Genomic DNA, 26,542 nt, shown 5'->3' on the forward strand with positions numbered 1-26,542 from the left:
GACCTGGAAGAAGCTCCTGGCTTCAGATCAGCGCAGCTCCAGTTGTTGCAGCCATTTGGGGAATGAACTAGCAGACGGATCTCTCTCTCTCTTTCTCTCTGCCTCTCCCTTTCTCTGTGTGTAACTGTGACTTTCAAGTAAAAATAAATAAATCTTAAAAAAAAGCATTAGGGATGTTCAAATTGAACAAGGGATCTGCAACCTCACGTACAACTGAAATAGGCAAACAAAGCAAAGGTTGGGAAACTCTTTTCTTTGGAAACTAAAAATGAAGTATTGTACAACAAGGCAATAACACCTAAAACACTGAAGGTGGAGTATTTTTAGTTGTATGAACTTTTTAATTTGAAAATTAAGATTTCATTCATATCCTCCCAGACTTACTATAAGGACTCAAAATGGAGAGTGAGTGAACAGCAAGTCAAATGATCTGGATATCCAATCCCCACACAAGGGGATGCCACAGGTGGGATCCCCACACAAGGGAGAGCTGACTTATGAGGAAGTTGAGTCTCACGGGCAGGACAATGATTTCAAAGGACCAGCATACTGAACTGTGAGTTAGGGGTGCTGCTTCATTACTCGGTGGGGAATCTCTAGGAATGATGGCTGGGTAGGTTGGGATGGCCAAATGGACATAGGAGAACTTTGGTGGTCTGGACAGATGGTATCACAGGTATTATCACCCATAGGACTGGAAGCAGTTTCAGAATACATGTTTAACCAGTGAATACCACTGAACAAAACTGGCCAGATACAAGGCTATAGAAACTTTGGGGACATAAGCATGCAAACGCACAAATCCCATTTGAAGGTACTGAAAAAAAAAAAAAAAAAAACCTCAGCACATACCAATTAAAATATATCTATGAGTCTAGCTGAACTTTTAAAGCTGCTGTTTTGTAAGTCAGAGGTTACTAGAAATTGCTACGAAAGACAACTCAACTGTGAAACTGTGGTTGGTCCTATCTGGTGAGCATTTTGGAGGCTCAACTCACCTGCTGAGGACTGAGTGAGCAAGATTGGGTTAGAGAAAAGGATGAGTAAAGTAAAAGAATGGAGGCAGCACAGCGATGCTGTGACAGCGCACAGGGCAGATCCTGCCTGACTAGGGGATATCAGCCGACGCCTGGGACTGACAGTAGGACGCCCCTTTGAGGACAGGGTCCAAATGGATTTAGAGAACGGGCTAAACATTGCAGCCTCAAGAGGCCACAGGAGATGAAAGGTGCTCTGATACTTCCAACAAGAAGGGATCCTGGGAGCCAGCCCCAGTGGAAACCCAGTGAAGAACTTTAAAATGGAACAGATCCAAAGGTGTATGCAGATGGGATTAGGACATTTTATAGAGATACAAGGAGGGGGATCGAAATTCCTTCTGTGATGAAATAACATACGGAATTTTTTGATGAGCTTGTCTCAGAGCAGAGGAGAAGTGTGTGTACACTTCATCTCTCTGGGCTGGCAGGGTCAAACAGCCTGCTGAGTCCCACCTGTGGCATGCCCTGAAGGCACACAGCCCCCGCAGGGACACAGCGCAGGCCTTCCATGTCTGAGCAGAGTGCAGGCGGAGGCTCTGCAACTGTCTCCCAAGAGAGGTTTAGGGGAAAAAGCATGGAAGAACATTAACTAGGATGATGATTGCATCACTAAAAAAATACCAGTAATGAACCTCTGAGCTAAGTGGAAATAATATCTCCAGGAGAGGGTGATCTGTTCACAGCCTGGATGATAATTGGAGTCAAATGAAATTACTCACAAGGGTTTAACAGACAACAGGCGTGCGTTAATTGCTAAGACTGAGTGGTGTCCTGGGGCTACCACATGGTTGGGGGTCCAGGTTTAGTGAGGGAAGCGGACTACAGAGAGCAGGCAGCATCGGGATTGGCAAGCGGGGAAGGGACTGAGATGACCCAAGAGTGCTGGTCGTTACCTGTCCCTGTGTCTAAAGCTGGAGTCGTGAAGAAGGGAGACTTTCAACCGGGTCCCACAAATACTACTGAACCAGCAGTGTCTTCAAGGACTCAGACACAGCCTCCCTAGTAACTCCTGCTACAGTAATGTTTTAGGGTTGGGCAAATGAAGACGGAACCATACGGAGGTCCTAGAACCAACCACCTGCTAAGGAAACAGACCTTGAGATTGGACACTGTGGCTTATGCTGTGTCACCCACAAACGAGGTGCTCTTGCAGTCTTCAGCAGGAACTGTGGGGTGGACATGCTACTCGAGACAGCTCCCACATAGTCCGGAGGGCCGAGACTCAGGAGCCGTGCCAGGCCTTGGGTACTTCTGTACTCAGTGAGTCCTGTCAAGGCTGCAGATGAGGCTGTTTTCCTAACTCTTCCAGGAAGAGAACCATGAACTGAGAGCTATGCTGGGAAGTGGCACAGGAGCCAATGAGAGGATCACGTGGGTTCCAAGGAGCACTTGCATTGCATGATAAAGGGGACTCAAGGATCTCCAGGAGGGAAGGTATCATTCCCCTACAGCCGAAGGTGCGCCCAAGCACACTAACCAGACTTACATCTACAATATCATCTAGTGAAGTGGGCCCCAGTGCAGACAAAAAGAGATATTTAAGAAGTGGAACTTAAAAAAAAAAAACAAACCCACAAATCTGCTGATGCGGTGAATGAGATAAACATTGGGAATGAGTAGGTACCTTGGTGAATACGGAGACAAAGAAGGAAGCAAGTTTGGGAGATGATGATGTGTTCAGTTTTAGAAATGCTGAACCCGAGGTTTCCATGGCATCTTGTCATGGTACAGGGAGGGAGGTGGGAAGTAGAGGTTTGGGAGCTTAGAAGCCAGGCCTTGCCCTGACAGCTCTTTTTCTAGGGGTGTGTCTTGGGTCTGTGTGTGCAGCAAGCAACTTTGACGTTTGCTTGTGGGCCAAAGAGCAGGCTTGCTTATGTTTGATATAAAAAGGGTAGATTCCCCAAGCTCAGTGCTCCTCTCCTGGAACACAACTCCCTGCCATGTACAGGCTCGGATTGTAAGATCCACGAGCACAAATCCGGTGAAGCCAGGAAGGGTGGCAGGATGTGACAAAAATTCAAGGGGACACTGGCCAGAACCCTTCTAGGAATAACTTTTTATTCGAGGGACTTCTTGACCTTGATGGCAAACACACAGCAGGAGCAGCTCTTTAAACCTTAATTTTTCTGTCATGTAAAACACAGATACTACCATGTGCCTACCCACCGGGGTTGCTGTGAGGACCAAATCTGACAACTGGAAACTCTAGGCATATGTTGGGGTACCATCAGTATTCTCTTCTATTAATTACAGAACTGGCTAGATTCAGAGCAGGCGCTGGATACACACTTGGGGTCTGTCTACAGTCATATAAAGATACCTATGCGAAACTGATCATGTGGTTGTAGCCAAATTACGAGTATTTTCCATTTTCCTGGTTTTCTATGCCAATGTTCTTGTACCGCTTTCCTTATAATTAAGAAATAAAACTAATGACATGCAGGTGTCATTTTGAAGGAGCGTACGGAAGCAGAGCCAGACCATGAACGCTTCACTAAGGAATATACTAAGTAACACCCTCTGCCTTATCACACTTCCCCTAAATAGGAGACTGGCACGGTGTCACTCCCCATTGGCCCTTCAAGGTCTGGTGGGCTGCAGGGGGCTAATATCTGGTGAATGGGACAACTGACAAGATCTACACGGCAAACATTTGCCAGGTCACCTCCCACTTCTGCAACACCACACACAACATGGCTAGCATTCCTTCTTGGCCTTCTTTGTCCCCTGGTCTTGTCTTGCTGTTTGCCCACAGTCCCTATTCTTAAACATCACACTTCACAGAATTGGGGGTGCTGTAGATCAGAGTTAAGATGCCGATCAGCTACTCCCTCAGCTCTTGCTCACATGTTTGAAAAGTACTAAAAGCAGTGCATCCAGCAACATGCCAGTCTCCAATAACCTTCAAGCGATTCTTCATGGAGTCTGAACTGTGGTTGCAGGAGCGGGGAGAACACAGGTAACTCTCACACTTTCCTTTATGAGCCATTGACTTTCATGTGCAGACACCCAGACACTGAAAAAGGAAGGGATGGCCCACAAACATTGGTCTGGAATACTGAAAAGATGAAAGATTTTCACAGAGAAAATAGGTTCCAACTGCCACTGACTTGCTATCCTTTTTAATTTTGTTTCCTTTGTAAAAAGAGGGATTTTTTTTGATTTTTTTATTTTTGGAAGCAGATGATCCCTACAGCGTCTTCCTGCTCCAAAATTCATGTCTGCTCCATGAAGAAGTGGTACGCAGGCTCTCCTGGTTTGGAAGATGTGGGCAAAGAAGGCCACGGTCAAAAGAGCACTACACAGGGGCCAGCGCTGTGGTGTAGTAGGCTGTCTCTGCCTGCAGTTCCGGCATCCCATATGGGTGCCTGTTCATGTCCCAGTTGCTCCTCTTCTGATCCAGCTCTCTGCTGTGGTCTGGGAAAAGCATTGGAGGATGGTCCAAGTCCTTGGGCCCCTGCATCCACATGGGAGAACTGGAAGAAGCTCCTGGCTCCTGGCTTCGGATTAGCGCAGCTCTGGCCATTGTGGCAATTTGGAGAATGAGCCAGTGGATGGAAGCCCTCTTTCTCTCTCTGCCTCTCCTTCTCTCTCCGTGTAACTCTGACTTTGAAATAAATAAGTAAATCTTAAAAAAGAAAAAAGAAAAACACACAATTTAAACAAATGGAGTCCGGCTGACTGGTGGGTCAGGATGACACCGGAATCAAAGGTCACAGAGATTTAGACGCACTGGCTCTGAGAGTTTAGAACTATTGGCTCTGAGGCCTTTTGGAGAGGCGGCTGCAAGTAGGAAAGGTGGGCTCAGGAGAGTGCCTGGGCTGCCCTCCCTACCGCATCTTGTGCATGGTCTCGCACGCTTCCGTGCACACTTGTGTTGCTCAGCTGAGCTGCGAACAGGGCTCCTGGATCCTCCACGAGAGCCCTGGGCACTGGCGTGGCCACTTGTGCACACAGCAGCAGTTCCTCACTCCCCAGCACAGCACCCTCCTGCGGGTCGCTACACGCGGGTGCTCTGGCCTCATTTTAAAGTAGCATACTTTCTTTTCTCTCTTGGACTGAAGGAGGAAAAGAAGTTAAGTTTTAGCTTGTGTCTATTACTAACACTTCCCATGTTTTTAATTTAAATATGTTTTTGGAGCCCAAGATGTAAGCATATAACCTGTTTTATTTCATTTCCAAAATCTAAGACATCTCTCTAGCTCACTTTAATTCTTTAATAACTCTTTTGGTTTTCTCATTATAAATATAACATATACTTGTATATACTCATATAGAAAATTTGTAATTACTAGTACAAAGAAAATGAAAGTTAACTAAAGTTCTACTTCCTAGATAGAAATGCTAATAACAGATAGTTGCCTCTTATGTTTTATATATAGCCTCCCTCCTACATACAAAATAGATATTCTTTCAATATATCTGTATTACATCTGTGTTTATATGTATGTATATAGTGGCCTTTGTATATATTATTGTTCTGCAATTCTTGTTTGCAAAATAGGATTATCCTACACATAAACTCCAAACTACAATATTTCACAAAAAGAACAAAGGCACTGACAGGAAAGAGTAATTTGAATTTCTTAATTTCTTCCAATTAAATACCATGAGCATCGCTGCTGCCTGGGTCATAGCTTAATTATGACTATCACAGTTTGCACCACGCTTAAACTGTGGTCTCAAGCTGGCAATTAACTGACTTCCTTTCAGGCTAGCTTTGTGAGAACAAGTTTAAATAAAAATGATCTAAAAATGAGAAAAAAATTCCTTTGCACCTCAACAACAATCCATTATTTAAAGTGGAAGCTGTAGCATTTTATTTTCAGTTTTAGTATATGCTACTGTAGACATCACCAAATGAAAAAAACATACTTGATCTTGAAAATAGCTGTTTCTATTCAATATGTTAAAAAAAATAAAGTAACCTACACCACTGTATCTGTGCAAGTCCACATCCTTCAGAGCTTCCAAAAGTACTGACATGAAAAATCTTAACCAATAAAAATGGAGCAGCAAACATAAGAAACAAAAATGAAATGATTTTTTTAAATGTATGTGTGTGCATCCAGAATTAGTCGGCTTGATTTATCTGGTGTGATACTGACTCTGTTGCTGGTTAAAGATTAATTGTATTATGGTGCTCTTGGCATGTTATTTTCTCAGTTCATTTCTCAGTATGACATTTCTTATTTTTCTCTGCTACAAGCTACCCGCTATCATAATTTTCACCTGCTGAGTTTTACGCTACTAATGATAATATTAAAATTTAGAGGTTTTTTTTTTTGACCTTTACATTGGTAAATTAGGTCACGGGAATAGCTGGGATGCAACCTGATAAATGGAGAAAGAGGCATTTGTTTATTACTAAGGTAGAATAGAATTCCATAAGGTTGGCTGGCTCATTCTGTGAGATCTTAGTAAACATTAAACAACCCCTCCCAACACACACAAGTGGAATTCTCTCTCCTCACTGCTTCCTCGAATATGCCACACATGAGAGATGGTCCAAGGACATGAGTGGTGCCACAGGGTGTGTGAGGGACATTGCATTTGAAGTCTTCCAAACAAAAAGCCAAGAATACAAACAATCGTGATGACAACTACTAATACTTATCCCCGGGTACCTGGTGGATGACAGGTGCTGGTTCTGTAATTATCCCTATTCTGCAGATGAGAAACTGAGGCACAAGAAAGGGTAAGTAGGTTTTCCAGGTTCATACATTTGGAAAGCAGTGGTGGCAGTCAGACTCCAGGGACGGCAGTCCCTGCTGCCTTCTGTCTGTGTCACTCCTCAGGGAGACACAGCTTCTGTACCTTCACCTTTCTGCAAGTCCTCTTCCTTACTGAGAAGCCTGTGGCCGGCCTTGGGTGAGCTCCCTTTGCAGTCGCACCGCTGTCTCCTGAGCAGGCAGTGCGCTCCCAGAAGATGTGCTCCCAACAGATGGCACTGTGGCTGCTACACGACACTGCCCAGCCTGTGGCTTTGGATGGACCTGACTGGGAGCAGCCAGTTGTGGCTCCACCAACCTTTTGCACATTCTCCAAAATGATGTCATTTCTCAGGAACCACAGTATGGCAGTTACTAACTGTGTATTTTCTTTCTGAAGGGTTGAACAGCAGCCAAGTTTAACATTTGGACTAAATCAAGTATCTGGACACATCCATTCAGCACAATTAGATTGGAATTTATTGGGCATCTGCCATTCTTTCATTGAACATCTACTCTACTGGAGTTAGACAATGAGAAGAGAGTAACAGTAGTTCCTGCTCTCCAAAGATGTGAGAGGTGTGAGGGCCGTCAGGCTTGTGATATACATTAAAACATGGTGTGACAGAAACTGTGACAAGAGAAGGCTATGGGTGCCACAGAAGTCCAGAGTGGCACCTAATGTGGCCTGGGCTGGACAGCAGCCAGTGATGTCGCTCGTGTGATCTGTGGGCTGGGAGTTTCTTAGAAATGCAAATTCTCAGGCCCCCCTGTTTAAGCCGCCCCAACTGGAACCTGCAGGGTGGGGTCCAGCAGCTGTGCTTTGGAAAGCTCTCTGTTTGAATGCATTACTTAGTGAAGTTTGAGGAGCACTGTGTTGGAGAATTGAAGAGCCACAGAAACACAGCAATTGGATGAGAAAACACAGATAAATTACAATCTGTCAAAGAAGGACGCTGGATGAGGTGACCCCCGCCACCTCAATTCTGACTTCCCCAGTCTATGAGACACGTTAGAAAGTTAAGTGGGATGAACCATGCTGATGGTTGAGAATATCTTCAGACAATATCCAGAAGAGTTTGCTCAACTCACCCAGCCAAGTCAAGTCAAGCCAAGCCAGGCCAAGCCAACAGCCTCAGAGAGCCATCTGTGGCCTATTGGAATTCATATATCAATGCAATCTGCAATTGATTAGTACAAAGAGTGCTTCCAAAAACTTCATGAAAAATGGAGATACAAGATAAATTTATTTTCGTGTAAAACATTTGCATAGTTTTTTCATAATCACTTTCCATGAACTTTTGGATATTACAAACATACCCACGAACATAGGCTCATTCCTGGGTTAGGTTCTGCACAGAACATATACAAATTCACTGCTCTAAGGAAACGCCACCGAGTTGGAAACAAGAGCCTCTCCTAACGGGTTGTTCAAGATGGTTGGGATGATGATAAATCCTGTGGGACTCCGGAGAAGATGATGATTGATTTGGGCTGATTTTAGGGTAAAGCCCCAAGAAATGAGAATTGAGCTGGACTTAAAAATAGGTAAATTTTGCATTATAGGCAACAAGGATGACATGATAGATGGAGGAAGCTGAGTTATCAATAAAGAATCTAATTATTTAGAATTTTTAATGAATGGTGTACCTCGCTGAATTCGACCTGTTAACTGAAGCCATTTTTCAGGCTACCAGGCCAGTAGCTGTTTTCAATATCAGAGCAATCATTATTCTTTCCTACTAAGGCGACTAATCTGAATACTGTTCTAGAAAACAGCAGGGGTGGCATACACGTGTATAGCTGTGAGGCTTGTATGTCACACACGTGTGCCTAGTGGAATGACATACATAGTGCAAGGGGACAGGGAGTGACACCTACATGGTGTTGGGGCTTTGTGTATTTTGCGCCCGTAGATATCTATCAGAGTTTCAAGCCGTCTTTCTCAAAGTTGGCATGGAAAGGAATTGCCTGTGCAAATTAGATTCTGCAAGTCTCATAAACATAAGTAGCTCATCAGCATACACCAAACAATCTGGAAATTGTCCAGACAGGGAAAGCCACAGTGGAATCCCTTGGGGAAGCTGGCATAACAACAGAAATGATGTGACACTGAACAACATGGCCACAAATCTCCCTGACAAGGGCAAATTCAGGGCTGGGAAGGCTGGGGCTTCAAGGACTTTCTTGAAAACAATTAAAAATTCAATCAACCAAAAACCTGGGGAAAAAAAATCTACTAAGTGTGCCAAGGCCGGTGAGTCTTTTCAGGGGAAACCTGTGGAATTTTGGGAGAGCTGCAGGCACACACCTGGAGAAGGACTGCCTGCCTGTCTCTCTGATGTTGCCTCGGAGAGAGGGTGATCCGCCACGACCTTGCTGACTCTGACCCCTGTGTGACTAAGAACTCTGTGCCCCCTCTTTCAGGGAAGTCTCACTGTCATCCCACAGGGACTGCAACTGTGGAAAAGAGAGAAGTTCAAAACCACGGGTGCCTCTTCCTTTGGGTAACATCTTTCCTTCCAAATTCAACTGCTGCTCGGCTTGCAAGAGGAATGCCTAGAGGGCAAGCACATTGAGGTGTGGCTTATTGAATTCCTGAAACTTTGTGACACTCTGGGTTTGATTTAGTGCCACCAGAATGAGGTCTGCAGCCCTCTTGGAGGTTTGATGAAAATGCCCAGCGGCTTTAAGCAAGGTGTCCGGGTATCTTGAGGAAGGTCAGGAGGGAGGGCAGGTGTCGCTGTTTGGTGCTGACCGTGGTGCTAAGAGCCAGCCCAACCTTTTGGCCTCATCAAGGGAAGAGAGGGCATGGAGAGTGGGAAGAATGGTGGGGCTGGAAGGCTCGGGGCATGCTTCATTTGATTGTAGGCAGCTTAAACATCTTCATTTCCAAATCCAATCTGTCGTTTCGCACCAGAAAGCCCACTGGTACTTTGATTGGCATCTGAGCTTTATGCTTTGCATTCAAGAGCCTTATTTTTGGATCAGCTTTTCATGAGGTGTGGGTGTTCATGCCGCCGTAAACACACCTTTGGTGAGAGCAGATCTGGTGACCAGGAGAGGCAGGGCTGGCAGGATGGGAAAAGCTGTTGCTCCAAGGGACCAGGGTCCCCTGAGAAGGGCTGGTGGGTGGCAGAGCACCATGGAACTTAGGGACCTCTTCTTGTCCTGGGTATTTCTGGCCCCCTCTTTTTCCTGTTTTTACTTGTATGTTTCTTCTTTGCCACCTTCAATCATATTGCCTGGAAGAGCTGCCAGGGTCCAGTTCGTTGCATGGCAATATGATGGATGAGCTCTGAGGATGAACAGTGAGCGTAGAAACAGAGAAACGGCCGCCCTTTGCAGCGTTGCAGAGAGAGCTGTCCCCGGAGGGCTGGGCAGAGCTGAGAGGGGGTCCATGTGGATGGGCCAGCAGCGTCGAGGGCGGCGTGTCAGACCAGCGCCGGCCCCACCTGGTACACCTCACACCTCTCCTCTCTCTGGGCTCACGTGTGGTTAGCAAAAACTACGGGGTGTGGAAATCACTACAGAACAACTGATATGCTACATAACAAAAGCAAACATCTAGGAAGCCCTGAGTAACACACAAGAGTGAGGAGGAGAAAGCTCACCTGTTGGGGCTTCCTTGCCCCTTTCTGGGTACAGACCCCCGATCCTGGCACCAGCTCTGTGGATCCAGAAGTGCTCAAGTCAACTGGGGCTCCCTGCTCTCCCCTACTGGCTGCACAAGGCACTACAGCAATCTGTCTCTGAATCTCTGGGGCTCCTGGTACCTGTCATGAGTGCCATTAATTATTCCTCCTGATCGTTTTTGGTCAGGACATCAGGCACGCTATGCTGTGTGTCGGGAGGTAGGGACTGGGTGAGGGAGCCCTCTGGGTTGATTGGACTTTCTAATGATATTATTGCATTCAAGTCATGTCTGTATGTTTGCTGATGGTTTGGAGCTTGCATGTCACTTGTTGGCCATAATTAGAAATGAAAGCTTCATTCTCTGGTTGGGGTTAGGACTCGTTTTGTTAAGTTTTCATCAATCACTCTTGTCAGTCTCACAGATCCTCTTGAGACGGTAAACAAGCCTCATCTGGGTAATGGTGTCCTGATCCAATTAGCTTTGGAGCCATACACAGTGCAGGCTCTACAACCCCTCAGCCATGAAGAAGACTGACCTACAGGTCACAGCACGAGACTCCCACACTGTATACAAAGATGCAAGTACTGTTCTTTAAACTACTTAGGAGGCATGCAGAGTTTGCCTTTCTCTTCAATATGTGAATATTCTTGAGAGTCATTTTATCTGTTGAGGACCTTAGCATCTTCTCTATGTGGTAATATCCAGACATTAGCATAGGCTGTTTATTTTATCACTTATCAAATCGAGGCTGGGCTTTCCTCCTTCTAAAGAGTCAGGGGATCTTGATCTATCCCTAAATCCCGATCAAGCACAAATGCTTCCCCAGTTATAAGGTGCTTAAGTGCTAGATGAATTAACCAGCACACTGTTAGGCTACATTCACTGCATGCTACCCGTGACAGTGAAAACAAATGATATTTGGAAGCGCCACAGCAGACACTGATAAAATAAGCTAGGATGCATCTGAAGCATGAAATATTAGCCAGTCATTAAAAATCACATTAAGAACACCTATTTAGCAACACGGGGGAATGCTTGTGATTTATAAAGGAAAAATGTAGGCTATAAAGTTGACTAGATGATATGCGTTAAGTGTGCTATAAATGTAGATGTGTGCACACACACAGAGATAGAGGAATTACCGAGAAGTGGAAACACTAATTTCTGAGTGGGGAGATTGCAGATGGTGATTTTATTATTCATGCTTTTCTGCATTTCCAACTTTTCCAAACACACAAAAAAGAAACTCTTGAGAGGAAAGTGTTTATGTGTATTTAAATGTACATGCATTGGCTCCATGAAAGGCTCTGATCTGCTTTAGCTTTTACATCAGGTCGGATTACTGCAGATCTTTCCGGGGAAGTCTAGTTTGCCTTCCAAATGGGTAACTGCTGCTCGGGTCTCGGTTTTACCTACACAGGTATCTGTGTCCATGTCAGACCATTTCACACTGTGCTGGAATTCTTATTTCCTAGGCCTGTTCTTTCTCTAGCTGGCCTGGAGGTAGAAGGTATTCTCATGTCTCTAGACTCAGCCTGTCAGCTTTATTAAACAGGTGCTAATCCCGTTACATGCTCCAAATCCACTCATGGCCCAGCAGGTGCTACCAACTCCTGTCCTGCCAGAGGGGACAGAGCAGCCCTGTGCTCCAGCTGTGGGAAGGCTCTGGCTGCTGGCGCTGAGGTCCTCGGGAAGGAAGCTTCTCCTGGGCGCTGGCTGCACACCGGGGCCAGTCCCACCCACGCTGACAGCCATTTCCTCTGGGATCCCCCCTTGGAGCCCTGGTGCAAGCTGAGCCGGGGGTGTCCCGACATGATCTCTTGTGGTCAGAGACCTTTCCAGGTGCCAGGAGCGGTGCGTCCACCAAGAGTGCAGCTTCCTAATTTCAGGCCTCTAAGGCAAGGGTGACCTCAGGCGACTCTTAACATGGGTCTGTCTCTCTCTGCAGGGACCACAAAGTGGCTGTTGGCTTTCCAGCTGGGCTTTTTGGGTACCTTAAAGCTCTTTATGTACCTTGTGCCTCACTGCCACCAGGCTCCTCCTGGACACTTACGGAGCTGATCCTTCCAGTAACTGTTCTGCCTCCAGAGAGGCGCCCCAAGCCCAGCGTGGCCGCCACAACACCGACAGACTGACTCCTGGTGGGATGAAGCAGGACCGGCAAGTTTGGGAAGGGCAGGGCATTGGGACAAAGAAGTCAGCTTTGCTGGGAGCAGGACTGCGTCTCTGTCACTCACCAGTGGCTCTCCGGCACCCAGCACAGCGCCGGCTGCAGGCGGGGCTGAGGAATGATACTAGGCAGCACAGCAGACCATCTCAGCACCACGGAGCAGGCTCTGGGAGCCCTGCGAGGCAGCTGTGATAATGACCTTCATGGAGGTAGAAAACCAGTGCAGGGGTGCGGTGCATTCCTCAGGGTCCCCCAGGGCAGTAAGTGGCACAGCCAGGATGGAAACCAGGCTCCTTAGCACCCAGATGGGTTCCAAATCCCTACACCCTGCTGCCTCCCTCCGGGAACATTTGTGGGCTTGCGGGGTGCCAAATAGAGAGCAGGTGGTGTTGGAGCCTAAGCTGAGGGCCCTGTGCAAGCCTGGGGCGTCTCTGTCCTGCCTGGGCTGGGGCTCATCTCCCCTGAGGCCGCAGCCCCTGGGACTGGCCAGGGGAGCTGCAAACCTGCCAGGCTGCCCCTTGCTGTCCTGGCTCCTGTTTTCTAGTTCCAGACTAGGGCCCTTCAGACCAGGCAGCAAGCCATTGCAGCAAGAGAGGATGGAGCTGAGTATAGGGTCCAACTGTCCATGCACTGCTTTGTTTTCCTTCTCACCTGGGGGGCCAGTCAGCCGGTCGGTCCTTTCGCCTCTGGGGTTTTACCGGGGACTAACCTGGCCCAGGACTCACTCGGCACCTGCAATGCTTCCCTCCTACGCATCGTTAATGGACATGGGGAACGATGGCTTTTGGTCTCTGCACAGCTGTCTCTTTCCCACTCTCTTAACGACTTTACCCCGACAGATTTATTAAAGACAGCTCTGAGGACTGACTTTCCATAAGGGGGCGGCGTGAAAAACCGGAAAGTCTTTTCTCTTTTGTGCTGCGGTCTTATTGGTGGGTGGAAACCTCCACTGTGACCTATTCAACCTCATGACAGATTGCACATGGCTTCCTTTAACCCCAGAGTGGGAGCCTGAGTTGTGCAAGCACAGGCGTGTGGGGGTGGCAGCTTCCTGCAGCTTCCTATAACCGACACAATGATGGGAGGTAACAAAAATGCAGAGACCTTTTAGAGTAAACTGTTTTACCTGCTGCAGGCTTAAGCTGGCGCTTCATGCCTTTCCTCTTAGATACACTTGTATTTCTCCCAGTCCCTCCCTCCCCATCCATGTTCTTGAAAACTCAAAAATGTTAGGCTCACAGGTGGTGACGCCATTTGAAGGAAGGTCATCAAGCAAGAGGCACTGTGGGAACAGCTTGTCTATTTTTAAATGTCAGCTTTTGGTGTCGCTTAACAGTCGTTACCAAGGGTCAGGCTACTTATTTGGCATTTGCAGGGACGAGGAGGCAGCTCAGAGACAGAGATCATGAGGAAACGCACACCTGCACCTTCCAGGAAAGGAAGTTGGGGTTGGAATCCCTGAAATCCCTAAAGGAACTGGGATGAGAGCTAGCTTAAACTTGGCTCCATGCCGTTAGTTGTAAACTTGGCTACATCTGTCATTAATATACCCGGTTCCAAATGCAGAGAAAAACCTATCTGCACTCAGCAAGTACGAGCCTAAACTGTAAGCCCTCATGGCAAACAAGGTTTTGCAGCTGACTTCAGTTTCTGGCCCTGAGGGGTTGCAGTTAGCCTTCAGGAAACTTCTCTCCTGGGCGTGAGCTGGCAGAAGACGGGGGACACAGGTTGATCTGTTTGGAGACTTCTAGAATATCAGACAAGGTGCTGCTAGTGCTCAGTAAAACATAAAGCAACAGGAAAGCAACAGAAACACACTGTAAGCTAGGTGACCAGCAACTAAGGCGAAAGGGCAGATCACAAGACGTGGCATGTCTTCTAGTGGGTCCGCTGGGATGACTGATGGGTACTGTGAAGGTGCAGCTGCTACACCAACACTCTGAGGGCCAGGCTCCCTGACACACCCTGTGACACCACTACTGATGCACAGCGCCCTCCCCAGAAGCAAACAGGAGAGATGGACCCGAGATGAAGGGGCGTGCTTATCACAGAATTATTTATAACAGCAAATAAATGGGACTGTGGATGCCTAACACAGGGAAGTGTGGTTCTGTGCTTTCCAATCTACATGATACAGCCGTTAAGAATCACGTCTCGGAGGAACATTCGGTGACAAGAAAAATAGCTACAATACAATGAGTAATCTGAAAGGTACCATGCTCAGGACAATACGATGGTATTTATTATTGATGGGTTTTCCCCTCCAGTCATATGTATGTACATGACTGGACATAACTAAAATGAAATGTTAATAGTGCTTATCTCTGAGTAATGACACACTACCATATTTTTCGTTACTTCTCTATTCTTTACCGTAATTTGCAAGCTTCAGACATACTTTTTAAAAACACTTTTAGGACAAGATATACTGCTTTTTAAAAAGCAATTGCCAGCTCTCTTAAGAATACCCAGCTAAGCCGGCACCAATCCACTGTATAATTATTATTAATAAATGATAGTGTGTAAAACCCCTGCCCCCCAGACATGAATAATCATAGTGGAAAAAAAATCCATACATCTTTGTCAACAGCCTCTGGGCCAGAGGCCTTATGCCTCATGATATACATTGAAATTCATCTGCCACAGTCCTGCCTGCTCAAATACAAATGCATAAAGAGGGAATTCTGTTTGTTGGGTACAAACTCCAGGCCAGGTGTTTATGTACAAGGTTTCACTGAACCCATTTATAAATGAGCAAGGTCAAGTTCAGAAAGGTAGAATAACTTGCTTTGGGCACTAGGCCATGCAGCGATCAAACTAAAAGAAAAATCCCATCCGCCTGGCTTGAAAGCCTTGTCTCTTTCAACCACCATGGGGCTGGTGGAACCTTCAGATGAGATTTGGCCTTTGTTTCAGACCTGAAAAAATATCTCCACTAACTACTTTGCTAGAGCTCCTAACGTGTGGCCAAACTCACTGATTTCTGTTTCTCTTTCTTGCAATAACTGCAGTGAGGGGTAGCCAGAGAAACTGCCAAAAAGAAAAAGGACAAAACTAGAGACAATAAAGAGAAGGAATAATTCACCTGCTGGGAAACCCCTGACAAATTCATTAACGACTGTGAAATTCAGCTCAGTAGTCTGGCCAGCGAGGGAGGTGGCCCTCAGCAGTGACCAGCGAGGACCACCAGGCTCTGTAACTTCACACAATATCTCATCCTCCCCTGGTTTGGGTGCTGCTCCTCCCTCGCACTTGGCTGGAACCCATTCTCTCAATGGTCATTTCTTTGAGTTGATTACAAAGCTGACTCTAGGAGAAGCATCGTCAAGAGCCAGAATCTCTCCTTTAGAGACAAAAGACCTCAAAGGAAGGGACAGAAGACCTCAAAGATGATGTCGCTTCACTTTTTCCATTTAATAATAAAGGACTTTTAACAGTTCTCCAAGTGGGGGGGGGGCAATGGGCTACATATTGTATTGGGCTGATGCAGAAATGCACTGAGCTCAATCGGAAGATGAGCTTATAATCATTACTACATCACACCCAGATGGCACCTCACAATTCCAAAGCTTTCCATATCCATGGTCTCATTTGCCACGGATAGGCAGGAAATATTCCCATTTTACAGACCAGGAAATTAAGGCATGCTGCTGCTGTGTCTCACTTATTGGACTGGAAAGCAGAGGGACTGGCCCTATGTGGAATGGACATGAAATTCCGGTTGAGAATGTGGCAGCAATGTGTCCCTGGAAGACAGAGTTCTCAGGGGGGATTCTAGGGTAAGGATAGGGATTATGATATATTACGGAGGAAAGACAAACTCATCCCAAAATATTGCACACAGCCACGCCTACTCCCAGGTTCTCCTCTCAACCTCTACCTTCCTGATTCTACCCATTCAACAGAGTCAAACCCACAGCCTACAGATCCATGAAGCTCTTCCTGGTTATCCAGCCCAAAGAAACAATTAACAAACCCTGCAGTTTCACAGGCCCTGTCTCCTTACTGTGTGATACGTTTTAGAGGAAGGCTTTACCTTCTTTCTACACACGAGGAAAAGGACGCTCAGAGAGGTGAGGTTGTTAGTCAGGATGACCAGATTTGGAAGTGCGGCACATTCCACTACCTTGCCTTGTATACTCCGATCCCATCCTGTATAGTGCCATGTGCCCTTAGTGCCTCAACTTGATTATAAGTTCCATCAAAGAAGACAGCAAACCTTGCATTTCTCGGTATCCCACACCCTGATGTCCCCAGAACTCAGTGGAACACCAGTAAGCATCGCAAGGTAAACACCTGTTGGGTAGAATGGTAATTGTTCAGTGGGATTTTTTTTTTTGGTAGTCTGAGTATTAGGCTGTCTGCTGTACGTAATTAAAACCAGAATGCACAGGAAATATTAATTTCTCCTAGCTCTGGCTTAATCAGGCATTCATTACCATGCCCGATTCTGGGTTATGTGAAAAGAAAAGCTTAGTAAGCATTTTGTGTGATGAGGACCATCAAATGCACACAGATATCAGAGAGATGCATGAAAAGACAAAAGCACAATCATCAAACCGACACAGACAGACAATGATCCGCAATGACCCGAGTCTAAAGAACTTGCAAGGCAAAAGGAATACTTGTCTCCCTTCTGGCAACTGGATATTCACGAACACTAAGGGAGGAAGTCACGGTGCCAGCCAGGAGCTTGGCCGTGACACATGGCGCTCTGCCGAGAAGATGGATGCATCCTGCTACCGTCCTGGGTCAGAATCAGAAGCAACGCAACGCTCCCGAGGGCTGTTCTGGGAGAAGGGGGTTGCTCCGGGACGTCTCAGCACGCCCCATCGTCACTGGCCGGCAAATTTCTTAAATGTACCCAAAATATACAGCGGATGACCCTTTACCAAGTCTCAGTCCATTTGTCCTCCCAACAAATTGTTACTCTGTATCTTTGGACATTCCAAAGGTTCAATTCACTGGCCTGAGAATTTTTCATGGTGAGGATTAGCTCAAGAACCTTTCAATTGACATTTGGTAAACCAAGCTAACAATAGCGGTGTTAGTAAAATGGGGCGATCTTATCTGTGGCGCAATCTATGTCCCAGACACCATCCTCGGCTCTGCCTCCCACCCATCCCCCACCCCGCCACTGCTAGAAGCCAGGTGACCAAATGGCCCAACCACAGGTGTCAGCTCCTCCCCCATAATGGGATTTGCTGCTCCTATTTCCCCGCCCCCCTGCAAAGGTATAATAGGACCTGCTTCCTACACTTGTGGTCTCTCTCGCCATAGGTATAATAGGACTTGCTTTCTGCACATGTGGTCTCTCTCTCTTGATCTCTCTGGACCCCTCTTTCTCTGTTCTTCACCCCTTCCCTCCTGCCTGTTGGATTTCCCCCATCAGTAAACCCTTACCCTTAACACTGGTGCTTGGTGTGTTTTGTGGCAGCCTTACAAGCAATGCCAATCTACCACCTTTTATTGCCAAACTCTATAATAAACTGCCAAGAGGCAGGACTTCTGATTTAAAAAAAAATTAAAAGTTTTATTTTGATTTATATGACAGGCACAGTGACAAACAGGGAGAGACAGAGATCTTCCATCTGCTTGTTCACTCCCTAAATGCCTACAACAGACTGGGCTGGGCTAGGAGTCTACAACTCCATCCAGATTTCCCACATGGGTGGCAGAGACCCAAGTTTTTAGCCATCATCTGCTGCCTCCCAAAGTGCATATTAGCAGAGAGCTGCATCGAAACGGAATGAGGGATTCGAACCCTGGTCCTCTGGTACAGGGTGCAGGTGTCCCAAGTGGCACCTTAGCCCCTGAGTCAAATGCCTACCCCCTGGTTTCTTTTATGTTACAAAAAAGGTGCTACACTCTCCTGTGTTCAACCAACATCAAACAAAAGGAACAAACACCAGGCGTGTGGTACCTACATTTGCGTCCTCATGACTGTGGCCATTGGTCTCCACCAATTCCTTCGTGCCTTTTAACTGCAAATTTTAAGGAAAAACAAAAGAATCAGCGAGTATATCTGTTAAGTGTATATCATCTGGTTAACTCTGGCTTCTCTGAGATTGCATTCTATAAAACGTCCAATGATGGGAAAACAGATAGAGCACGTTAATTCTGATAAGTCTTATCGGAGCAAGCTTGAGACCGATATTTTATGAAACTTGATGGCTGACAAAAAATAAAAGGGGTTTGGCCATTATTTTTTTAAACAATAAGATTGGAAAGCAGTTCCATGGACATAAAATATATAAAATTGGTTTTTAAGAATAACACATGATTCCATTGCTTTACTCTTAATTTAAACCCTGCAGTGTTTGCAAGTTGCCTCCAGCTAGATGATGTCACAGGGGATGAAGGTTCGTGAAGGATGGTGCCGCATTGCTGATGTCCGTGCCCCTCCTCAGGACACATCTGCACGGTTGACGGTTGACGTTGTCTCAGGAGCCCTCGGGGCAGAAGGTGCCTGGCTTCCTAGGAAGGACTGGGAAGGCATCCCCTGGGTGGCTGGAGCCTCAGAAGAACAACACTTCTCAGATGAGACTGTGAGCAGGGAACATTTAAAGGCGCTTCTCTCTCTAGGAAGGCGTGGGAGTGATCAGTCTGCACGAGACTTTAGGAAACTTCCCACTGGCATTTTGTCCTGTCGTGACTCAAAGCAGACATTTGGAGGCAGAGAGTAAGGGGGGAAGGGTGAAGTGGACTTGGGCTGCTTGCCAGAATTTCTTCCTGGCTTATTGTGCGTAGGAAGCTGCAGATCCTCTATCATCTTTTTCAGGCTTAGGATAAAGCATTCCTGGTGGGAAACAGAGACTTAAAATTTCAAAGCAACTGCATGTATGCCTTCAATGTCTTTCATTTAGAACATTGGCTCTTTCTAATTTTAAATTAAAAAAAATTAAAAAATCTAATTTAAAATTTAAATATTTTAAATTAAATATTAAAATTGCAAGGTGCATTAGGTTTTTCAAGGCGATCTTGAACTCAGTAGGAAAGTCAGAGCCTCTCCATGCCAAGGTAGGGGGTTCGTCAAAGCAACGGTGATAGGAAGAATGTAAGCATGGGACAGCTGGTATAATCTCCCTCTCTCTCTTGATCTCCTCTCTGGACCTCTGGTTCAAGATCAGACACTCATTTCCATGTCACTTCCATTGATGGAAAAGAAAAACCTGCCCACTGTTCATTAGGGCTACATCCCCGATACTTCTACATGTAACATGCAAAGGGGCGTGGGCAACGCATGATGCACAGGACTGGGAAAAGGTGCTCTGCAGACATGGCAACACCATCGATTATCAGGACCTAAACGTAGCGCAGCATCTGGGTAGAAACCAGCTCAGGGTTCTGCCCGCAGGTGGCCCTTGTCTTGTCCTCTTTTTCAACCTCCTCTGCTCATCCCACCTGAGGTCCTGTCCCGTGTGCTGCCATGAGTCACGGCGGGGTCCGTCCAGAGGCTTCTGTGCTTTCTGGGCAGAAGTTCAGGGCCACCACGTGTTACGGTACCTTCCTCCTCGGCCTGTTCTCCAGCGTCCGCGTGCCCACTGTTCTTCCTGTGAATGAACTTTTGCTCCCTATCATTCTCCAGCTCTGTGCCTTCTTGCACTCTCCTCCCATTGCACACTTCCTGTCCTTGGGCGCGGTGCCCTCTGCAGTCCTCTCTGCCAGGGGCACGGGCAGTCGCTCTCCCCCAGCAGAGCCCCACTGGCAGCAGCTGCTCCAGCCCCACTGCTCTGCTCTGCTCCCTCCTCCAGCTGCTCCTCCCTCCCGGGTGGAGCAGAACATCTTGTTGGATGACACTCGGGCTTGTGAACAAGCCCCAGTAGCAGGAAGCTCCCGTCCTTGTCAAGATGAGAGGCAGAAGTCAGTGGGGCCTGGAGGTACCTGGAGCAGGGCAGGCTATGGAGTTTGGGAATGAGGCCGCCTTCCCTGGGGGGAGTGGGAAGGATCTGCCTTCAAGACCAGTCCTTTTGTGTGAGGGTTTCCAGCAAGTGGCAGCTGCTTTGAATAGCATAATCTCAAGTCTGCAGACGAGGGTGTGTATATCCTGGGCTGTGTGTGTGTGTGCATGTCTGGTGGCAGCCATTTCCTTCACATCCATGCATGCACGAGACAAGTGTTTACACACGTAGTTACTCTCCATGGGTCCAAAGCCAGCTATTATAAGTGAGGCTGTGCAGTGGGGCTAGGGCCTGGGGACCCTCAGACATAGGTAGAATGTTCCTCACAAGCAGGCTGCCAGCATGGCTGGAAAGCTTGTCTCCAGACTAACCGGTCTTGTGCTGCATGTGTGACCTTGGACTTTAAATCACATCTTCAGGGTGGGTACACTCTCACCCAGAGCTAGCAGAGGAGGGGGCTGAGCCCCTAAGAGGGGGACAGGCCATCTCTAGGAGACCTCTGCTATCTTCATGAGCCCCAAGCTAATCAACATACATATGTGAAACCCCCGTCTAATGGGCACCCCCAATAGGATAGCCCAATGAACAGAGTAATGCCTTGATAATCCGAGACACTATCTCAAAGCCAGTGTCCTGCCTGGTCTCCTCTCGGACCAGATGCTTCCTCTGTCGCTTGCCAACCAAATAAAAGTCTCTTTTCTGTCTAATAAAAGTTTCTGCCTCTTTGCAAATTGCTTCCAGGCTTTTTAGTTCTATAGCAGGCTGGAGACAAGAACCCAAGAGACTCTCTCCTGTAACCGCCCTCCTCTCTGGGCCCAGTAACAGTGAGGCAATGCTCTTGCAGGTGAGGGAGTGTACAGCTGCATGTGGGGGTGGCTGCGGGGAGATAGGGGACCATACGCATTGCACATCGCCTGGGCAGAGACCAGCAGGGTTCTCGGACATGGCTGGTGGTGCCAGAAGCATCCAAATGTCTTTGGCCGCCGTGTATCCGGGCTTGGTGGTGCCTTTGCTTGAAAAAGTCATCCACCAACTAAGTTAACACTGAAGACTGAAAAGTGCTGCCTTCTGAGAGGTGTTTTCTGGGTCTTTCAGGACTGTGGTTTCTCTGAATTCTCTTCAGTTTTCTTTAAATTAGTTAGAATGCAGTGCGATGCTCCACCCACTCCGGGGGTGGGGATATGTGTATGCTTTGCTCTTTACATGGGCACAGCACGACGAGAAGATGCCAGGACTTTCTGCAGAATTTGAATCCATTTTTGTGACTGTATTTTGGACTTTACATCAAAATCAAGGAAGTGAGTCATCTAGAGTAGACGGAAATTCACTCCTCTGCACCCCAGCTAAAGTTACAAAAAGGAACAGAGGAGGGGACAGACGTGGACCCCATCTGCCCACAGGGCTGGGGGTCCCTCGGCAAAGCTGTGGTGGGCACAACGGTGACTTCAGGTCTGCCGGCCGGCACGTCGGGGCAGCGGCTCTCCATTCCATCTGGCTTATCTGAGGCCCTACGGATGCAGCCTCAGTGTCTGTTACCGCATCTCCGTTAGTCAGATAATTACTCGTTTTATAGAGCATTTTTCTCTAAATATTTCTGACACCTTAATTTTTCCTTTTGACTTTTAGGGGATAATAACTAAAAATTATATAAATAGCTAAAATAACTAAAAAGATGGTTTTTCTTGATCCTGAACCATTTTTCTAAACCACTTGTAAAGTGATTGCGTTGCAGGTCATTCTCTCCCTGCTTTGTATTTCCTACGATATCGCCTTTGAGGTTATTTATATTGTATAAACAACCAGCTCATAAACCACAGTGCACCCATGAAAAATGGAAAACAGCCTACGTTTTGATTTCCCGCAGAGGTACTATACTCTATATGAGTTACCATGATGTGATTTTTTTTCCCCTTTTCTAATTACCATTTGCTACATTGTTGGCAACAGGAGAAGGCTAGAAATAGGAGAGGTTGCTCCTCGGGAGCAAATGGAGGGCTTGGATTTCACTACGCTGCCTGCCCAGAGATCCCTCTCACCCTCCTCTAAGACAATACTTTCTGATCCACTTATCAATGTCAGGCCACGCTTTAGTATCAAAGGCAGCCGGAATGAACCGAGCAGATTTACAAAAAGTCGTATGAACGACCTGGTGCTCACTGTGCTTCCACAAGTGGCCCGATGCGCTCGGCAGATATTTTCTGAACGCTGCTGGGAATCAGCCCTCCTTATTTGCGTGTCTGCGGGCGTGCAGTGGGTTGTGCTCAACTCATTTTCCTCCCTGGGAGATGAAAGAGGAAACGAGCTGCTTCCGTTGTGATGCATCCGAATTGCTGGTACTTTAAAACTTTATCCAAATTCATTTGTCTTCTGGTGGGAACTTGCATACCACACAGGCAGGCTTGGGGGCAGTCTACATGGGGCCTGGGTAGGGAAAGAGATGCAAGGAGTGACCCCAAACATTTGCACTTGGCACCGCTGCCAGGAGGCTTGAGAGGGCGGGGGCTGGCGTCGGTGATGCTTGCCCGGGTGACACGCTAGGCGGTGTGCACTGGGGAGGTGTGAGTCGATTCCTAAATCAGAGCGGTTTCATTCACTTACTTGTTCCTGGAGCACTTTTAGCAACGCTTGTGTGTGGGATTGTTCTTCCTTTGCCTGCTCCAGTTCTGATTTTTTGTTGTTTAACTCCTCCTGGATGGTGAGCAGTTGCTGTGAAAGGAAAGGATGGTCAGTGCCATGTAGGACTGGAGGCCAGGGCATTCTGGGATATTCAAAACACACATTCCCAATTAGTAGGAGAGTGTTTTAACATAGTTTACAGGTTAATCCAGGTATCGGCTGAGCTGGCTTTGTGTGCATTTTCTCCACCAAGCATCATCAGAATTATGGGATTTTTTTGAAACATTTTTTTTTTAAATTTACTGTTTATTTGAAAGTCACACACACACACACACACACGGCAGGACGGCAGGGGCTCAAACACTTGGGCCATCTTCTGCTGCTGTATCCTCTGCTGCTTTTCCTAGGAGCATTAGCAGGGAGCTGGATCAGAAATGGAGCAGCCAGGACACAAACTGGTGCTCACATGGGATGCTGGTGTCACAGGCGTTGCAGGCATAAAAACTGCAGATTTTTGCCACACTAATAGGCTATGATTTAAAAAGAAAAAAACTTTTTTAAAAAAAACTTTATTGTTTATATTATTTGAAAGGCAGAGAAAGAGAATGAGAGAGAGAGGGAAAGAGATCTTCCATCTGCTGGTTCACTCTCCAAATATCTATTTTTGTCAGTCAGGGCTGCAGCAGGCTTAAAGTAGGAGTCAGGGCTGCATCCAGGACTCCCACATGAGTGGCAGGGGCCAAGTACCTAAGCCATCATCTGCTACCTCCCAGGGTGCATAAGTAGCAGGAAGCTGGATCAGAAGCAGAGGTGGGACTGAAACCCACGCACTGCAGTATGGGATGCAGGCGTCCCAAGCAGCAGTTTTTTTTTTTTGAAAGAGTTAGACAGTGAGAGAGTGACAAAGAGAAAGGTCTTCCTTCCATTGGTTCACCTCCCAAATGGCCACTATGGCCGGAGCTACTTCAATCTGAAGCCAGGAGCCAGGTGCCTCCTCCTGGTCTCCCATGCGGGTGCAAGACCCAAGCACTTGGGCTATCCTCCACTGCTCTCCCCCCCCCCCCCCCAGCCCCCAGCCACAGCAGAGAGTTGGACTGGAAGAGGAGCAGCCGGGACTAGGACCCAGTGCCCATATGGGATGCTGGTGCCGCAGGTGGAGGATTAGCCAAGTGAGCCACAACACCGGCCCCCAAGCAGCAGTTTAACCTGCTATGTCCCATGCCCTCCCTGTTTGTGATAGTAATGTGCGATGCTTGTTTTAAGTATTTGTGAGGCTGCCCTTAATTTCTACAAACAAATGTGCATGCATATTTATAAAAAATATGCAGCATGGTATTAACAGAAAACATACAAACCGGATGAAGAAATTAAGTAATAATTAAAAATAAACCTAATTAGACAAGCGGTCCAATTTCAGTCCATTTTACACAGTACAGTAAAGTGAGCTTCATGGTGGCTCTGCAAAGCTACTTCCCCAAGTGGCTGGCACCACAAAAGATCCTTTTACTTTCTCTGTTATGACGGGGATGTTTTATTAGATCAGCAGGACTGAGGTCCAAACTGCAATCAATATATCAGCCTAGAAAACTGCTGATATAAGCTGTCAAAACACTAAGCTATGGCCTGCACTGCTATTTTTAAACAGGGCCACTGAAGGGATTTTTGTAAGCCTTGAGCTTTCCTTGCCCTACCAACTGTAAGTCAGGCGGCTGCTTAGCTTGTCTGCTAGGCGCATGGCACTGGCTGGCACTAATTCTTTGGGACATGGTTATATGTTAATATATACATGGGCTGTAGAAAAACACTCCAGGGCTTCCAAACAGACCTTGGCAACAGCAATGTCGATGCAAAGCTTCTCTACAGCAAAGGACTAGTTTGAAAAAGACAGAGCAGCCTAACCAGAGCTGCCATAATGCTCTGAGCTGCTTGTGTGTTCCTGCCACAAAGTGACCTGCTACCAACGTCTAGGCTGCCTCTTCACAGCCTCTGCAAGCTGGCTGCAGGCTGGCCTGGCCAGCTGCTCACTGAAAGGGCCCCAAGAAACACTGGGTTTCTCATGCTTAAACCTACCAACTGGAAGGATTAAGTTAAAACCTCAAAAAGACTGGTTTTTTTGGGGGGAGGGAGAGGGTTTGGGCACTAGGAAGTACTCAGAAAAACACACTGTGCTCCCCTTTGGGCTGGCTTGTGCTTTGCGGGGGGGGGGGGGGGGGTGTGGCGTCTGGCCACATCAGAGTGCCTTGGTTCAAGTCCTGGCTCTGATCCTGAGAGCAGTTTCCTGCTAAAGTGCACTGTGGGAGGCAGCAGGTGATGGTTCAAGTACTTGGGTTCCTGCCACCCACACAGGAGATACAGATTGAGCTTCACGCTCCTGGCTTTCGCCTGGCCCAGCTCTGGCTGCTGTGTGGGCATCTGGAGAGTGAATCAGTGAGTGGGAGATCTCTCTCTGTTTTTCTGCTTTTTAGACAAACAATAATTTAAAGAAAAACTGCTTTGCCTTCCTAGCATAAACAGTGATTTGCTAACAGTTTTCTAAACTCAGTGGCCCCCATATCGTTACCTGCTCATAGCATCATCACGTACGAGGTAACTGCACATCCCACGGTCCACCTCAACAGTTGATGTGACTTAACTGTCCATCATCTAATCAAAGGGCAGCTACCAGAGGGCCTGCCTTATCCTCTGGCTCAGTGACAAGAACCTGAAGCAGTTGGGGATGACCTGGCTCCTTCAGTCCCGAGGGGCACTGGTGTTGGCTTGGGATGATGAGTGCATCTGTCCTTCATCAGACCGTTCTCAACTGCAATCATCAAACCTTTCTAAAGTGAGTCAGGGGAAGCACGGGAAAGTGTCTTCAGAGGTAGGCAGAGCTTATTTTGCTCACTGCAGTGGTTGAAGCAGCAGCATTTAGAAACAAGGGATGTCAGGAGAAGGGGAGAGGATGCATTCGTGACGCATGGATGCACGAGTCTAGCAGAGCACGGTACGGCCACTAAAAAGGAGGAGGGTGCCCAGGTGTCTCTGAACACGTGTAGAGGAAGCTCACAAGGCACTTCAGGAAAAAAAAAGCATCAATAAGGTCTCACTTAATTTTTAAACAGTCATAGAGAAGAAGCTGGATGCCATGTAAGCCTAAGAGGGTTTATGAATCTTGGTTTCACTCATCCATTTTCTGGTGTATTTGTAAGGAGCATACACTACTCTGGAAATGAGGAAAAAAATTAAACCAACTCAAGATCAGAGGAGCATGACAAAGCAAGCAATAACATTTGTACAAGACTATCTCAGCTGTTATTACCAACACTGGGAACAAATGAGAGAGAGAAGTCCACTGGAGTCTCCCATTCCATCCACACGTGTACAACATGTACGACTCTCCATTCCATTAATATACATGTGCACGCGTGTGCACACACACACACACACACACACACCCTTCTGTTGACTCTGCTTCCCATTTAAGCTTC

At 47.0% G+C, this 26,542-nt stretch overlaps 1 protein-coding gene across 14 annotated transcripts in view; it reads right to left on the bottom strand.

The window, feature by feature from the left end:
• The window catches only part of ENOX1 (ecto-NOX disulfide-thiol exchanger 1), a 603,118-nt gene that overhangs the window by 22,460 nt on the left and 554,116 nt on the right, over positions 1 to 26,542 (bottom strand). For 13 of the 14 annotated variants that reach the window (XM_051850654.2, XM_051850652.2, XM_070048766.1 and 10 more), the window contains 2 exons: positions 23,058 to 23,165; positions 18,486 to 18,542 (listed from right to left, as the gene is read on the bottom strand). In XM_051850654.2, the coding sequence (XP_051706614.1) occupies positions 18,486 to 18,542; positions 23,058 to 23,165 (165 nt within the window). The remainder of the gene's footprint in view (positions 1 to 18,485; positions 18,543 to 23,057; positions 23,166 to 26,542) is intronic. The other variant, XM_051850651.2, reaches the window with a different exon arrangement.

Source organism: Oryctolagus cuniculus, chromosome 9 (genome assembly GCF_964237555.1).
Source record: "Oryctolagus cuniculus chromosome 9, mOryCun1.1, whole genome shotgun sequence".
In the NCBI taxonomy this organism is placed as follows: domain Eukaryota; kingdom Metazoa; phylum Chordata; class Mammalia; order Lagomorpha; family Leporidae; genus Oryctolagus; species Oryctolagus cuniculus.